Below are 16,394 nucleotides of genomic sequence, written 5' to 3' on the forward strand. Positions count from 1 at the left end.
ATCTTGTCGACACCCAGCGACCATGCCACCTCCTTCCAGGATTGTCCTGTGTGTCTAGATGAGCGGGCTGTTCAAGAGATTTGGGTAAAGGAAAAAGTGCCTTATTGAGCAGCTCGCAAGTTATTGGCGATTTGCAAACCCTGTGTTCTCCTGTTTGGCAGCTAATGCGACCTCTAATTTGGTTGTGAGGTTGTGAAATCACCAAGTGTCAAGGTAGCATTGCCATTCTCCATTCCCGCTGTGCAAACAACTGTCAAACTCTCGCCTAAAGGGGCTAAGCTACCCACTACACAACTGGCATTCAGTAAAGGAAAGAAGGAGTACTCCCGAGAAGACTTCCTCCATCCCTCCAGCCAAACAACACTCAAGTCTTCCTCTAACCAGAAGGGCTTGAAGAAGTCTGGTAAAGACAAACAGTCTTCTCCTTTACAGACTCAAAGATCCTGCTTGATGGCGTCACCACATGGTCACTTAGCCTGGCTGGCCTCTGTCTCACTGGTGTGCACCACCAACCGTTTTTCAGCATTGGACTCCACAAACCAACCGCACAGGCACGCCGATGCTCCTGTGGACCCCATGGAGCAGGATTCTCCTGCTTCTGTGCCCTGTAGTAGTGACTCTCCACCGGCTGTCCCTCGGCAGCCACCGAGTTGAAAGCCCTACATCTCTTCCTCCTCATGACTGTCCTCCAGTGGAACATTCACGGCCTTTGGTCCCACAAAGAGGATTTAGAAATGATTCTAGCATTGCATCATCCCCATGTACTCTGCCTTCAGGAAATGAAATTGCACCCTCAAGACCGCGTTGAGCTTTCACATTACTTACCAGTTCATTTTGACCTTCCCCCTGAGGTCGGCACTCCATCTCGTGGGGGCATTATGCTGCTCATGCAGGATGACCTTCATAGTCAACCCACCTCCCTGACTACCCATCTTCAAGCTGTTGCCGTTCGCCTTTTCCTTCGCCACCTGACTTTCTCCTTCTGTACCATTTATGTACCTCCATCTTTCGATGTCACCAGAGCAGACTTCCTTCAGCTTATTGGGCTGCTACCTCCCCCATTTTTGCTACTCAGTGACTTTAATGCGCATCATCCCCTTTGAAGTTCTCCCAGGACCTGTCAGAGAGGTGCCCTCTTGGCTGACCTTCTTAACCAACTCAACTTCCTCTGCCTCAACACTGGAGCACCCACTTTCCTTTCTGACTCCTTGCACCCCTATTCCCATTTGGACCTATTCTTTTGCTCTCCCCAGCTTGCCCATAGTCTTGAGTGGTTCGTTCTTTCTGATGTATACTCAAGCGACAATTTCCCTTGTGCTCTCCATCTGCTGACTCTTACCCCATCCACATGCATGCCCAAATGGCGGCTCACTAAGGCTGACTGGCAGCTTTAGTCCTCCTTGGCGACCTTCACAGAACAAGATTTCCTCAGTTGTGATGACCAGGTGGACTATCTCACCAACGTTATCCGTACTGCTGCAGAATGTTCCATTCCTTGCACTTCCTCTTTATCACATTGTGTCCAAGTCCCTTAGTGGACTGAGGCATGCTGCAATGCAGTTCGCACACAGAGACATGCTCTCCACATTTTTAACTGCCACCCTACACTTGAAAACTGCATTCATTATAAACAGATGCATGCAAAGTGTCGTCGAGCTCTTCGGGATAGCAAAAGAGCTATTTGGATTTCATTCACTAGTTCTTTTAACAATTTCACACCTTCCTCTGTTGTGTGGGCCAACCTCTGATGGCTCTCGGGAACTGAGATCCATTCTCCCATATCCGGCCTGACAGTAGGTGCCAATGTCATTGTGGATCCCGTTTCTATCTCCAACACCCTGGGCCCCCATTTTGTGGAAGTTTCAAGCTCTTCCCACTATCACCCTGCCTTCATCCACGGGAAACGAGTGGAGGAGGCTCGGGCGATAAACTTCTCTTCTCCGAATCACGAGTGCTACAATGCCACCTTCACTATGAGGGAGCTAGATCATGCTCTCAGTTCATCCCGGTCTTCTGCCCCAGGGCCAGACGCAATTCACATTCAGATATTGCAGCACCTCTCTCTTGCAGGCAAGCACTTTCTGCTTAACACACACAACTGCATCTGGGCTGAGGGCACATTTCCTGGACGCTGGCATGAAGGGACCATACCTAAGCCCAGTAAGGACAAAAACCTTCCTTCTAGCTACCACTCCATCTCTCTTACTAGTTGCATCTGCAAGGTGATGGAATGTGTGATTCATGCCCAGTTGGTGTGGTGGCTCGAGTCTCGCCATTTACTCACGAATGCACTGTGTGGATTTTGAGCGCGTTGTTCGGCAGTTGACCATCGCATTACTTTGTCCACCCATGTCGTGAATGGTTTTTGGTGGAAATCCCAGACTGTGGCCATGTTTTTTGATTTGGAGAAGGCCTACAACATCTGCTGGAGAACTGATATTCTTCGTACTCTTTACATGTGGGGTTTCCGTGGGTGCCTGCCCTGTTTTCTTTGGGCATTTTTACAAGACTAAGTTTTCAAGGTGTGTGTGGGTTCTGCCTCTTAGGGCACCTTTATTCAAGAAAATGGTGTGCCTCAGGGTTCCGTCCTGAACGTTATCCTCTTTGCTATTGCCATTAACCCTATAGTGGCCTGTCTCTCACCAGGCGTCTCCGGCCCCCTTTTTATCAATGATTTTGCCGTCTATTGCAGTTCTCCACAGACCAGTCTCTCTGAGTGGCGTCTTCAGTGCTGTCTTCATCATCTTCATTCCTGGAGCATCATCAATGGCTTTCGCTTTTCCAGTGACAAAACCATCTGTATGAATTTCTGGTGGCGCAAATGGTTTTTCCCACCATCTCTACATCTTGGGCCTGTTGCCCTTCTGTTCATTGACACTATGAAATTCCTGGGGTTCATGCTTAATAGGAAACACTCTTGGTCATCCCATGTCTCTTACCTGGCAGCCCACTGTATGCAGTCCCTCTGTGTCGTGTGTGTCCTCAATGGTACTTCTTTGGGTGCCAATCTAACCACCCTCCTCCGTTTGCACTGGTCCCTGTAATGGCCTGTCTCCTGCCGGGCATCTCCGGCTCCCTTTTTGTCGATGATTTTGCCATCTATTGCAACTCTCCATGGACCTGTCTCACTGAGCGGCATCTTCAGCAATGTCTCAACCATCTTTACTCATTGAGCATCAACAACAGCTTTCGCTTTTTCACTGACAAAACCGTTTATATGCATTTCTGGTGGTGCAACTGGTTTCTTCTACCATCTATACATCTTGGGCCTTTGCTCTTCTGTTCGTTGATATTATGAAATTCCTGGGGCTCATGCTAGATGGGAAACTTTCTTGGTCCTCCCACGTGTCTTACCTGGCTGCCTGCTGTATGCGGTCTCTCAATGTCCAGTGTGTCCTGAGTGATACTTCCTGGGGAGTGGATTGGACCACCTTCCTCCATTTGTACCAGTCCCTTGTCCGTTTGAAACTCGACTATGGGTGCCTTATTTATGCATCTGCACGCCCATCCCTTTTACACTGTCTCAACACTATCCATCATCGTGGCACCTGTTTGGCTATGGTCGCCTTTTACACCAGCCCAGTTGAGAGCCTGTATGCTGAATCTTCTGAACTACCAATGTCCTACTGCTGTTACTTTCACCTCAGCAGGTATGCATGCCCTTTGTCTGCCATGCATGGCCACCCCTCCTATGCCTCCTTCTTTGATGATTCCTTAGATCGTTAGTATAAGGCTCGTCCCTCTTCTCTGTTACCTCCTGGAGTCCACTTTCGCCACTTGCTACGGCAGCTTAACTTCACGCTACCTGCAACTTTCCCAGTGGGTGTGAGCCCTTCACTACCTTGGGTTCATGAAGTGGGACAATGTTGACGTTGGCCTTCATTCACTTTGTAAGGACACTGCTCCAGCCTCGGTCTATCGCCTTCAGTTTCATGACCTTCGCATGGAACTTATCGATAGTACCTTTGTATACACTGCTGGCTCTCGGACTGACCGTGGGGTCAAGTGTGCGTTCGTCATTGGCACCCGTGTCTTTTGATATCAGCTTCTGGCACACTCCTCAGTATTTGCAGCTGAGCTTTTTACCTTGTATCAGGCCACGGAGTACATCCAGCGACACAGCCTTCCCAATTGTGTCCTCTGCACAGACTCACTCAGTGCCCTCCAAAGTTTCTGTGCGCTGTACACTGCTCATCCCTTAGTGCAGCAGGTCCAGGAAAACTGTCACTTGCTCACTCTTGGTGGAGCCAATGTCATGTTTCTGTGGGTCCCCGGTCATGTTGGTATGCCAGGAAACGAGGCTGCTGACACTGCTGCCGAGGCTGCAGTCCTTGTACCTCAGCCCACGAGTACCTCTATTCCCTCCAATGATCTCCGCATTGCCGTCTGTCAGGAGGTGGTTTCCCTTTGGCATCACCAATGGTTCTCCCTTCATGGGAAAAAGCTTCAACTTATTAAGCCTCTCCCGGCATCTTGGATGATCTCCTCTCGATCCTCCCACCACGAGGCTGTATATTGGGCACTGCCTTTTTAGCCATCATCATTTGCTGATTTGCTTAGTGGCACTGCCCCACCACTTTGTAGACATTGCGCCCAAATTTTTACTGTTCACCACTTCCTGCTGGAATGCCTTTTTTTTACCAATTTATATTCAAGCTTGGGTTTGTCATCTGATTTATTAGCCATTTCAGCAAATGACACACGTTTTACTTTTTATCTGCCGGAGTGCCCTGAAACAAAACAAGGCAATACATATATTTTTTTCCAGTAGTGGAAGAATCAAAGTGTTGAACAGAAACTAGTTCACAGCAAGCAGCTTAACTGTTAATATTATAAAGTCTTATATTATGGAACTGCAAACAAATAGAAATGATTTAAGGATACCAAAAGTAGAGATCACTGTCCAAGAACTACATAAGGGTCATTGGTTGAAATTCCTAGGCATGTAGAGATGGGGCAAGTAAAGGAAAAACTATGACAATTGTTAGTACAGAAATGTTATTATTCCTTACAAGAATTTCTTAATGATAATATGACAGTCTGAACAAGAAAGTAAGTGGCCGAAATGTTTTGTTATTCAAGATTAGAAGTTTTATATCTAATAAATGACTGTAAAAATTATTCTCTCTGGACTGATGACCTCAGAAGTTAAGTCCCATAGTGATCAGAGCCATTTATTCTCTCTTTTTACAGTAATACTGTTGTTAGGCTACACACAGTCTCTGTAAGTTATAGGTTGATAATTATTGTTTGTGTAATCCACCATGAATGAGCCTCTGATCAATCAAAATGTTCACTGGAAGCTGTTCAGACATGTTTCCCATGTTCTGCATAATTTTTGCTAGTATTTTGCAAGGCAAGACGCTAAATCACAATGCATGAGAGGTCCATATGATCAGGCACCACCATGTTCGCTGTAAATGCAGAGTTATAACTGTTGCTTCCTGGTCATAATGATAGAGTAATATTTTTATGCCATTCCTAGCCTCATGCTTCCACACAATATTTGATGCAATATTATTGTGTCAATAATATTAAGCAGGTGAGGGATGCCTGGTGGTATTTGGGGTTGACTGAATGTAGAATGAACTGTACAGTTCACAGCCATAATATTACACTGTCCAGTTACATTAATGTGACCATCTGTCAGAAGCCTGAATAACTACCTTTTGCAGCACAGAGCACTGCAAGACATGGAGGAAGAGAGTCTGTGAAGTTATGGAAGGTACAGACAGGGATGTGGAGCCATGCCAACTCCTGTGCTTTGGCCAGCTATGTTACATTTCTCGACAGAGGATCCATGTTGCGAATAGTCCAATCAATGTTGTCCCAGAGATTTTCAATTGGTTTTGTGTCTTGGGAAGTTGGTGGCAAGGGGGGAGTATGGTAAACTCATCCTGGTGCTCTTCAAACCATGCCTATACACTGTGAGCTGTGTGATACGTTGCATTTTCCTGCTAGTAGATTCCATTGTGCCAAGAAGAAACAGACTGCATATAGGGCTTAACTTGGTCTCGAAGGACAGGTGAATATTTGCATTGATCCATTGTCTTTTTCAGAATGATGAGATCACTCAGGGAATGCCAAAAGAACACTTCCCAGACCATAGTGCTCCCTTCTCTGGTTTGAACCATTCTGACGATTGTTGCAGGACCATCACACCAGTGGTCATCTGTCCGATGGAGCATAAAACATGATTCATCTGAAAAGACCACCTCTTGCCACTCAGTAGGCATCCAATTGTGGTACTGGCATGCAAATTCAAGCATTCATCACTGATGGACAGCAGTCACCATGGGTGCGTGGACCAGGTGTAGAGGCCCATATGCAGCAACATTTGCAGAACGGTCATTGAGGAGACACTGTTGGTAGCTCCTATGTCCATCTGGGCAATCATTTGCTAAGCAGTGGCACATTTATTTTCCTGTACACGTCTCCACAGCTATTGTTGAGTCCTTTCATCTATGGACTATGGTGCAGGACAGTTGCCTCACTGCCAGTTTTGGAAACCACCATTTTGCCATACATTGTATACGTTAATCATGGTGGCATGCAAACAGTTTACAAACTTAGCAATTAAGGAATGCTTCCTTCTTTGGCCTAAAGCCAGTGATTGTTTTATTTTGGAGGTCTGCATTACAACAATGTATGCACCGTTTCCTGCATCCCCCAAACACACTACATATGCCCTCCACAGCTAGTGCTTACGCCTACCGTCTGTAAGTGGTTATTGCACTTTGATGTCAGACATAGGCAGTGGTCACATTAATGTGATTAGACAGTGTAGGTACAAAAATAATATACAAATTATGCATAACTCTCTTAGGATTAACATTGCTGTTTTATAAGCTGGTCCAGTAGTCTATAAGTTACATGCTGGTAGCAGACATCAGGAAGGAAATTGATAATCCACTGATATTCAAAAACTAAGTAAATAAGCAGCTAATTAGCCATTCCTTCCATATTTCATGAGAGTATCTTGTCTCAGATGTGTAAATTCTGCATCAATCTAATGTTGTTTGAAATACGAACAGCTGCTAGCATGAGTTTCTTAGAAGTAGATACCTTAGGGGTTGCAAAGCAACTCAAATCGCTTGATACGGGCAAGTCTTCAGGTCCAGATTGTATACTGATTATGTTCCTCTCAGATTACGCTCATACAATAGCTCCCTACATAGCAATCATATACAACCACTCACTCACCGATAGATCTGTACCTACAGATTGGAAAATTGCGCAGATCCCACCAGTGTTTAAGAAGAGTAGTAGGAGTAACCCATCGAACTACAGACCTATATCATTGACGTCGGTTTGCAGTAGGGTTTTGGAGCATATACTGTATTCAAATATTATGAATCACCTCAAAGGGAACGATCTATTGATACGCAATCAGCATGGTTTCACAAAACATCGTTCTTGTGCACTGCAGCTAGCTCTTTATCCACACGAAGTAATGGCCGCTATCGACAGGGGATCTCAAGTTGATTCCGTATTTCTGGATTTCCGGAAAGCTTTTGACACCGTTCCTCACAAGCAACTTCTAATCAAGCTGTGGGCCTATGGGGTATCATCTCAGTTGTGCGACTGGATTCGTGATTTCCTGTCAGGAAGGTCGCAGTTCGTAGTAATAGACAGCAAATCATCGAGTAAAACTGAATTGATATCAGATGTTCCCCAGGGAAGCATCCTGGGACCTCTGCTGTTCCTGATCTATATAAATGACCTGGGTGACAATCTGAACAGTTCTCTTAGGTTGTTCGCAGATGATGCTGTAATTTACCATCTAGTAAGGTCATCCAAAGACCAGTATCAGTTGCAAAGCAATTTAGAAAAGATTGCTGTATGGTGTGGCAGGTGGCAGTTGACGCTAAATAACGAAAAGTGTGAGGTGATCCACATGAGTTCCAAAAGAAATCCGTTGGAATTCGATTACTCGATAAATAGTACAATTCTCAAGGCTGTCAATTCAACTAAGTACCTGGGTGTTAAAATAACGAACAACTTCAGTTGGAAAGACCACATTGATAATATTGTGGGGAAGGCGAGCCAAAGATTGCATTTCATTGGCAGGACACTTAGAAGATGCAAGTCCACTAAAGAGACAGCTTACACTACACTCGTTTGTCCTCTGTTAGAATATTGCTGCGCGGCGTGGGATCCTTACCAGGTGGGATTGACGGAGGACATCGAAAGGGTGCAAAAAAGGGCAGCTCGTTTTGTATTATCACGTAAAAGGGGAGAGAGTGTGGCAGATATGATACGCGAGTTTCGCTGCGGCGAGATCTACTTACGAAATTTCAGTCACCAACTTTCTCTTCCAAATGCAAAAATATTTTGTTGAGCCCAACCTACATAGGTAGGAATGATCATCAAAATAAAATAAGAGAAATCAGAGCTCGAACAGAAAGGTTTTGGTGTTCTTTTTTCCCGTGCGCTGTTCGGCAGTGGAATGGTAGAGAGATAGTATGACTGTGGTTCAATGAACCCTCTGCCAAGCACTTAAATGTGAATTGCAGAGTAATCATGTAGATGTAGATGTAGACCTAAACTTTGCCATCATATAGGCAGCTGATAGTGTTCTATGTAAAGTGATGAAAATGCTTTGGTTAAAATGTTTGAGAATGCAATGGCTTCTCTTCTTCCACTATTCAGCTGTTATTTTTATCTGAGTAGCTATCTTTATGCTAATATACATATATAAAGCAATCTAGAAGTAATTCCCACAGTTGCAGGTTGGGGTGAATTAGCACAAGTCACAATTGATGTTTAGCACACTTTAGAGAAGTTGAGAAGTTGCCTTCAGTGGATGCTTCTGCCTCGTAGTTTATAGCTTAACTTGTTTCACACCCTGAAAAGCTCTCTTTCTTGCTGTAATTTACAGAACACAGTGTATGAATGTGTAAATGAATGAGTTAACACATTCACCACCACTGTCTGTCCTCTTCGAATGCATAGGTGAATTGTCAATTTTCTGGCAAATTTAAAGACTAATTACACAGTAGTCAAGCATCTTAGAGGTACACATGTAGCATCATTTTAAAAACCATACTTCATAGAGTAGGAAATATGCTTGCTTATAAATATGTATGCATCAATACTGATATATTAGTATTAAAAGAACATAAAAAATCTCTCCCCCAGAAAAAGTTTTGCATTTGCTCACAAAGATTTCAAGTGGAAATAAAAACAAAAAATCACAAGTGCATATGTATTTCATATTTTATGAAAAAATAATTATATCTAATTTATACATAATTTACTTCCAAATGGTAATCATGAAACATTGTAGTACCCAATGTCCAACATTGCAGTTTTTGCAACACAATCTGCTTTCTTTCTTTATATGCTTGTCAGTCTCTTTCTTTCTATTTCACAGCAAACTGTACAGTAGCATGTGGTGTTTACTTTGTTTTCAGTGGGTGGCACCTTTTCTAAAAACCTGTGACCAAAATTTCTATATAGGCTAGAGGCTGGTGTTAGTTCTGATGATTGAATGTCTCCTCCTGAAGCTACCAAATCTGTGCCAACTTTTCTTATAAATTTCCCTAGAGGTATCTAGCTGATATGTAGCTGAAGCTGTAGAAAGGGCACAACAATCTTTCAAGGACTTGAAAAAGGTAGGGAAATTTGTAAAGAAAAAGAAAGTTCTGTTGTTAGGTAGTTCCCATGGTAGAGGTGTTGGCCAACTACTGAAGAAAAATCTAGGTCCAGAGTACCAGGTCATAAACTTTTTCAAGCCTAGTGCAGATCTGGGTCAGGTAACAGAGGATGTAGGTTGCTTATGCAAGGATTTCACAAAGGAGGATGCCATGGTTATAGTGGGTGGTCCGGGAAATAGCAATGACAGAGACTCTGAATACTCCATAGAGAGTGACCTGGTGAAGATAGCATCAGCAATGAAGCATACAAGTGTGGGATTTGTGTCTGTGTTGAGGCGCCATTTGAACTCTTCCGTTGGGAGGGTGAACTTGGAGTTGGAGTGGCTGGTTTGATTCCTGTGGATGCTATCAATAGGTGGGACTACACTAGGCATGGCCTTCATCTCAATAGGAAAGGGAAGGGAAAACTGTCTGGGTTGATTGCAAAAAACGTAAGGGGGGACACTGTCACAAGTGGTAAAATACCAGTGGTCACAGGTGTCAGAGGGATGCCTTTTTTAGGATATGGAAGGGGGAAAGATAACGAGTTTTAAGAGAGATTGGCAGGCACACTCAGTTTGAGAAAACAGATGGACAGGAGTCAGATTTTAGCATACAGCCTCCATTTAAACAATGTTTAACAGAAAGTAAACAGAAACTGCCATTTCATCTTCGCCAAAGCAGTTATAATCCCATTAGTATTCAATATCAGTTATCCTTATTACACCAGAACATTCTGGGACTCAGAAATAGTTGATGAACTACTCATTTGTATTGATGAAATGAATTCATCCATCCAAATTGACATAATCTGCCTCTCTGAACATCAAGTGACCACTGGTATAGATATCTTAGACATTTCAGGATTTAAGCTAGCTTCCTACTTCTGCAGAGTAGATATGGATGGAGGAGGAGTTGCCCCATTTATTAAAAACTATCATAAATTCAAGAACATTGACATTAATAAATTCTGTTTAGAGCAGCATCTAAAAGCATGTGCAACAGAAGTAGAGTTTCATAACATATCCTATACAATAGTAACTATTTACCGAGCACCTGCAGGAAATTATAATCTATTCATAAATCATCTAGAAACTCTTTTGGGTTATTTAACAGAAAGAAACAAAGAAATTTTGATTGCTGGTGACTTTAATACAGATTTTCTAATTCAATCTTCCAGTAAACATTTACTGCAGGTAGTAATGTTGTCTTTGAATCTAACTCACACTGTAAACTTTCCAACTAGAATCACTAAATCCTCAAGGACAGCCATTGATAACATTTTTATAGATAAATCAAAGGAACAAAATCATATCATAAAACCTGTAATAAATGGACTATCAGATCATGACATGCAGCTCCTTGTTTTAGATGTAAATTCTAAGCAGATTATCAAGACTGCTAAATCTGAGTACAGGAGAGTAGTCAATCAACTAAAAATTGAGTGTTTTAGAAAACGGCTAAAAGATATGAACTGGAAAGATGTTTATAGTGCTCATGACAGAAATGAAAAATATAAGACATTCATGAACAATGTCAGTAACATGTTTGAAAACTGTTTTCCTCTAAAGGTTACTCAAATTAAACAGAAGTCTATAATAAAACCATGGATTACATAAGGAATAAAGATTTCCTGTAAGACAAAAAGGAAAATGTATCTGTCAACCAAGACTAGCTCCAATGCTGATGATTTAGCTAAATACAAGGACTACTGTAAAATATTTAAAAAAGTAATTCAGACATCTATACAAATGCACTACGAGAAGAAGATAGCAATGTCAGGGAACAAAATAAAAACAATATGGGATATAGTGAAAGAGGAGACTGGTAGAACCAGAAAGGAACAGGAGTAAATAGCATTAAGGGTAGATGACACATTAGTAACTGATGGGCATAGTGTGGCAAATCTATTTAACAAGTACATTATATCCGTTACTGATAGAATGGAATTGTCAGGATAGGTAAATAATGCCCTTGAATATCTGAAACTAGCCTTTACAAATAGCTTCAGGTACATGAATATGTCACTCACTTCACCAAAAGAAATAACTTCCATAATAAAATCTTTAAAAACAAAGCATTCTAGTGGTTACGATTAAATATCAACAAAGTTAATTATGACATGTTCTTGTGAGTTTAGTACAATTCTAAGTTACTTGTGTAACCAGTCAATTATAACTGGGACATTTCCTGACTGGCTAAAATATGCAGATGTTAAGCCTCTATTCAAGAAAGGGGATAAAGAGATACCATCAAACTACAGACTGATTTCACTTTTGCCAGCTTTCTCAAAAATTTTAGAAAAAGTAATGTACAGGCAGCTTCTCAACCATCTGACCACAAATAACGTATTATCCAGAACACAGTTTGGATTTCTGAAGGGTTCTGATATCGAGAAGGCTATTTACACCTACAGTGAAAATGTACTTAATTCATTAAATAACAAATTACAAGCAGCAGTTATTTTCTGTGATTTGTCAAAGGCATTTGATTGTGTGAACCACAACATCCTTTTAAATAAATTAGAATTCTATGGTGTCATGGACAGTGCTGCAAAATGGTTCAAGTCGTACCTCGCTAACAGGAAACAAATTAAGTCATCAGTCATCATCAGAATGGGAAGAATTTACATGTGGTGTCCCATATGGATCCATCTTAGGGCCATTGCTTTTTCTTGTGTACATTAATGATCTCTCATCAGTTACACTGCCAGAAGCAGAGTTCATTTTGTTTACAGATGATACAAGTATTGCAATAAATAGTATGCCGAGTGTAGTTCTAGAAAGATCTGCTAATGGTATTTTCTTGGATATTAATAAATGGTTTAAAGCCAACTCACTGATATTAATCTTCGAAAGGACTCACTATATGCAATTCAGAACCTGCAAGAGGTTTCCACCCAGCATATGCATAAAGTATGAAGAAGAGCAGATAGAAGAGGTTGACAGTCTTAAATTCCTGGGATTACAACTTGATACTGATTTCAGTTGAGAGGAGCACACCACAGAACTGCAGAAACACCTTAACAAATCTGTATTTGCAATTTGAGTGTTAGCAGACATAGGTGACATAAAGATGAAAAAGCTTGCATACTTTGCCTACTTTCATTCCATAATGTCATATGGTACAATATTTTGGGCTAACTGTTAAAGTCAAACAAAAGTTTTCAGAGTCCAAAAGCGTGTAATACGTATTATTTGTGGAGTAAATTCACGGACGTCCTGTAGAAACCTCTTCAAAGAACTGGGTATACTAACTAATGCCTCTCAGTATATTTACTCCTTAATGAAATTTGTCCTAAATAATATATCTTTTTTTCCAACAAACAGCTCAGTTCATACATACAATACCAGGAACAAAAATGATCTGCACAAGGACTTAAAAGCACTTACTTTAGTTCAAAAAGGGGTCCACTACTCAGGAACACTCATCTTCAATAATTTGCCAGCAAACATAAAAAATTTAGTTACAAATAAAGATCAGTTTAAAAGGAGCCTGAAAGACTTACTAGTGGCCAACTCCTTCAACTCCATTGACGATTTTTTTAATAGAAACAAATGATGTATTATATATATTCATACTATTAGTATTGTTATTTCAGCTTAAAAAAAAATGAAACCTTTCACAGTTGAAAGTAGAAATACGTGAAAGAAAAGTTTTTTCTACCACTTCATCATTTTGCTTGCTAATGGGTAGTAGCTGTAAGGCTGATGGACACAGTCTACACCAGTCTTTTTCATATTATAATCTGTGATAATGTTTGGTTTTATTGTTCTTGTAAAACCTTCTTTTGAATGTACAGAGATCTGTTTGGTGGTTGCCTGAAGTTTTGTGGATATGAAATATACATTAAAAAATTTAATTTTGCTTCAGCGTCCTTGTTTTGAAGCCTGTTGGTAGGCTCTTTCTGTCCTTTATGAGAGTTTCCATACCTAGTTTCTTATGTTTGTACACCATGTTCAGTAAATGCATACTTGTAAGTTGACTCCTGCTGCATCTAGTGGACATAATATGAACTACTGCAGCAGCGGGCAGTTGTATAACATGGGGGAAAACACATTTCAGTGAGTGGAAAAGCGGGGTCCTTATGGGATATGAGTGCCATCCACATGGATATTATGTGCGTGACTGTATATCATATGGGCATAGTGCTGAATGTGTTAAAGAATGAATGAATATATGAATATAATTATTGTACTTGGAACAAAATACACACATCACTGAGACAATAAGATAATCTGTGTCGTCGTCGTCACTAACAGGTATACAGGAGTGGCATAAAATTGGAACACTATTATGAGATCAATCGGTTGGTTGTCATTAGCAAATTCCAGCTCTCAAGAATAGCATATTAGAATATGCGACTGTTGCTGGTGAAGAATATCACAGTGCAGTTTATTTTTCCAAGCCACAAATTATATTTTATAGTGAATTTACATCTGGAGACCCCAGTGCTTGAACTTTCCTGCATTTCTGATAAGTTAATACTATATACTGCCCTATTCCTTGCAATTTGGTGTGTTAATAGCCTTTACAGTGAAAGCATGTAACAGAATATTTGCAGTGAATCTTAAGCTCAGATTATCTCTCCCTTTGTCATTATCAGAATTAAAATGGGCTCACAGCATTTATATGAGGCATGTGTCAATGATGATACAAATGCTGACCAGTTATGTTATGTGTAATTACTTTGTTATTGATGTTCCTTGTTGGACACAGGAAATAAATTACTATAAACTTTCATCAGATCCTTGCCTGCCTCCTCCATTTAAGTTTCCACTGGTTCCCCTAAATCGTGTTACGTGAATACCAGGAAGGTTGCTACAATGAAGTTATGGTCATTTTTACTAGTGATCCTAATATAACTGAGTTAGTACTGATACTCAAATAACTTTATTGGTGGAATGTTAAATACTGATCTTCCATTTCTTGCTTTCACCAACAACTTAGTGGCTGTTCTGAATGTTTCATTATTCAGTAAAAAGGGGATGTAGTAATAAAAATCACATTTCACTCTAGCATTCAATCTACAACCTTTTCAGTATATTGTCTGTGACCCTCCAGTCACTAAAATGCTGTTTTGTACTGGTATAATGTATTTACCTATGGCAACTGCTTGTTCGCTGCCAGGTCATTCCGCATACCAATATGAAAAGCATTTTTAACGTAAAATGCTCCCAATGATGGTGGAGAAGCTCACATGAATTGTGTGTTTCACAGTTTTCATTGCTTTCTGTCTTTGACAGACAGATCATGAAGGTAACTAAGAAAATTTGTATAACTACAAAACCTGAAAGTACTGTGTTTATTGCTTGCTGTCAAAATAGATTAATTGCATAACAATGGCATGGCTCTTAAAGTGTAAGTTTCACATCAGCAATTTATGAAGACGTTTTGGTAAAACAAACAACTAAGCTTGAAATTTAACATGCAATAAAATATGTTGACACAAAGTACTGGCAATTAATTTTAAGTAAACAATTTCATTTGTGGACTTGTCTTAAATCATGAATTTCATTGATAAGTTAACTGTAATTTTATAACAATGCCATAATAATGGGTGCCTCATTGTGACATACCTTATAAAATTAATTTCAGGCAGAATCGTCGTTTGAGACGAGCTTGCAGAAAAGCTGTGAAGTCACAAGCATTCTACTGGTTAATTATAATGCTGGTGTTCTTAAATACGGTTGTTCTTGCTACAGAACATTATCATCAACCTAAATGGCTTGATGATTTTCAAGGTAATACTTATAAATGTATTCTTACATAACCAAAGGTTTGGTATTGATAGCTGTTGTTTGTTGTTGTGTCGAATGTGTTGGTACTAGTATTTGTGGTAATAGTAATAATAATAATAATAATAATAATAATAATAATAATAATAATAATAATAAAACTTCCTGGCAGATTAAAACTGTGTGCCCGACCAAGACTCGAACTCGGGACCTTTGCCTTTCACGGGCATGTGCTTCGGTAGCTCAGTTGGTAGAGCACTTGCCCGCGAAAGGCAAAGGTCCCGAGTTCGAGTCTCGGTCGGGCACACAGTTTTAATCTGCCAGGAAGTTTCATATCAGCGCACACTCCGCTGCAGAGTGAAAATCTCATTCTGGAATAATAATAATAGTGTGACAACTCTGGTAAAGATAATAATATTTCTTGATAATAAAGATAGTTGCAATTGAAATAAGTGTACAACTTGTTCTCTTCAGTGCCACAATGAAGGAAATTTGTAATACATGGGATAACTGGTCAGTCAGGCTCATGTTTATAGCACTGCCTGGAGAATATATACTGATGTGCCAAAGAAACTGGTATAGACACGCGTATTCAAACACAGAGATGTGTAAAACAGGCAGAATACGGTGCTGCAGTTGGCAACACCTATATAAGATAACAAGTGTCTGGCCCAGTTGTTAGATCAGTTACTACTGCTACAATGGCTGGTTATCAAGATTTAAGTGATTTTGAACATGGTGTTATTGTCAGCGCATGAGCAATGGGACACAGTATTTCCGAGGTAGCAGTGAAGTGGGGATTTTATCATCTGACCATTTGATGAGTCTACCATGAATATCAGGATTCAAGTAAAACACCAAATCTCTGACATAACTGTGGCCGGAAAAAGATCCTGCAAGAATGGGACCAACAACAACTGAAGAGAATTGTTCAACAATGGCAGAAGTGCAACCCTTCCACAAATTGCTGCAGCTTTCAGTGCTGGGCCATTAACAAGTGTCAGCATGTGAACCATTC

General features: G+C 40.8%; 1 protein-coding gene across 1 annotated transcript in view; it reads left to right on the top strand.

Moving 5' to 3' along the window:
- The window catches only part of LOC126248026 (muscle calcium channel subunit alpha-1), a 922,345-nt gene that overhangs the window by 494,556 nt on the left and 411,395 nt on the right, over nucleotides 1–16,394 (top strand). The window contains exon 11 of the mRNA XM_049948623.1: nucleotides 15,237–15,382. Within this exon, the coding sequence (XP_049804580.1) occupies nucleotides 15,237–15,382 (146 nt within the window). The remainder of the gene's footprint in view (nucleotides 1–15,236; nucleotides 15,383–16,394) is intronic.

The sequence above is a fragment of the Schistocerca nitens genome, chromosome 3, assembly GCF_023898315.1.
Source record: "Schistocerca nitens isolate TAMUIC-IGC-003100 chromosome 3, iqSchNite1.1, whole genome shotgun sequence".
Lineage (NCBI taxonomy): Eukaryota > Metazoa > Arthropoda > Insecta > Orthoptera > Acrididae > Schistocerca > Schistocerca nitens.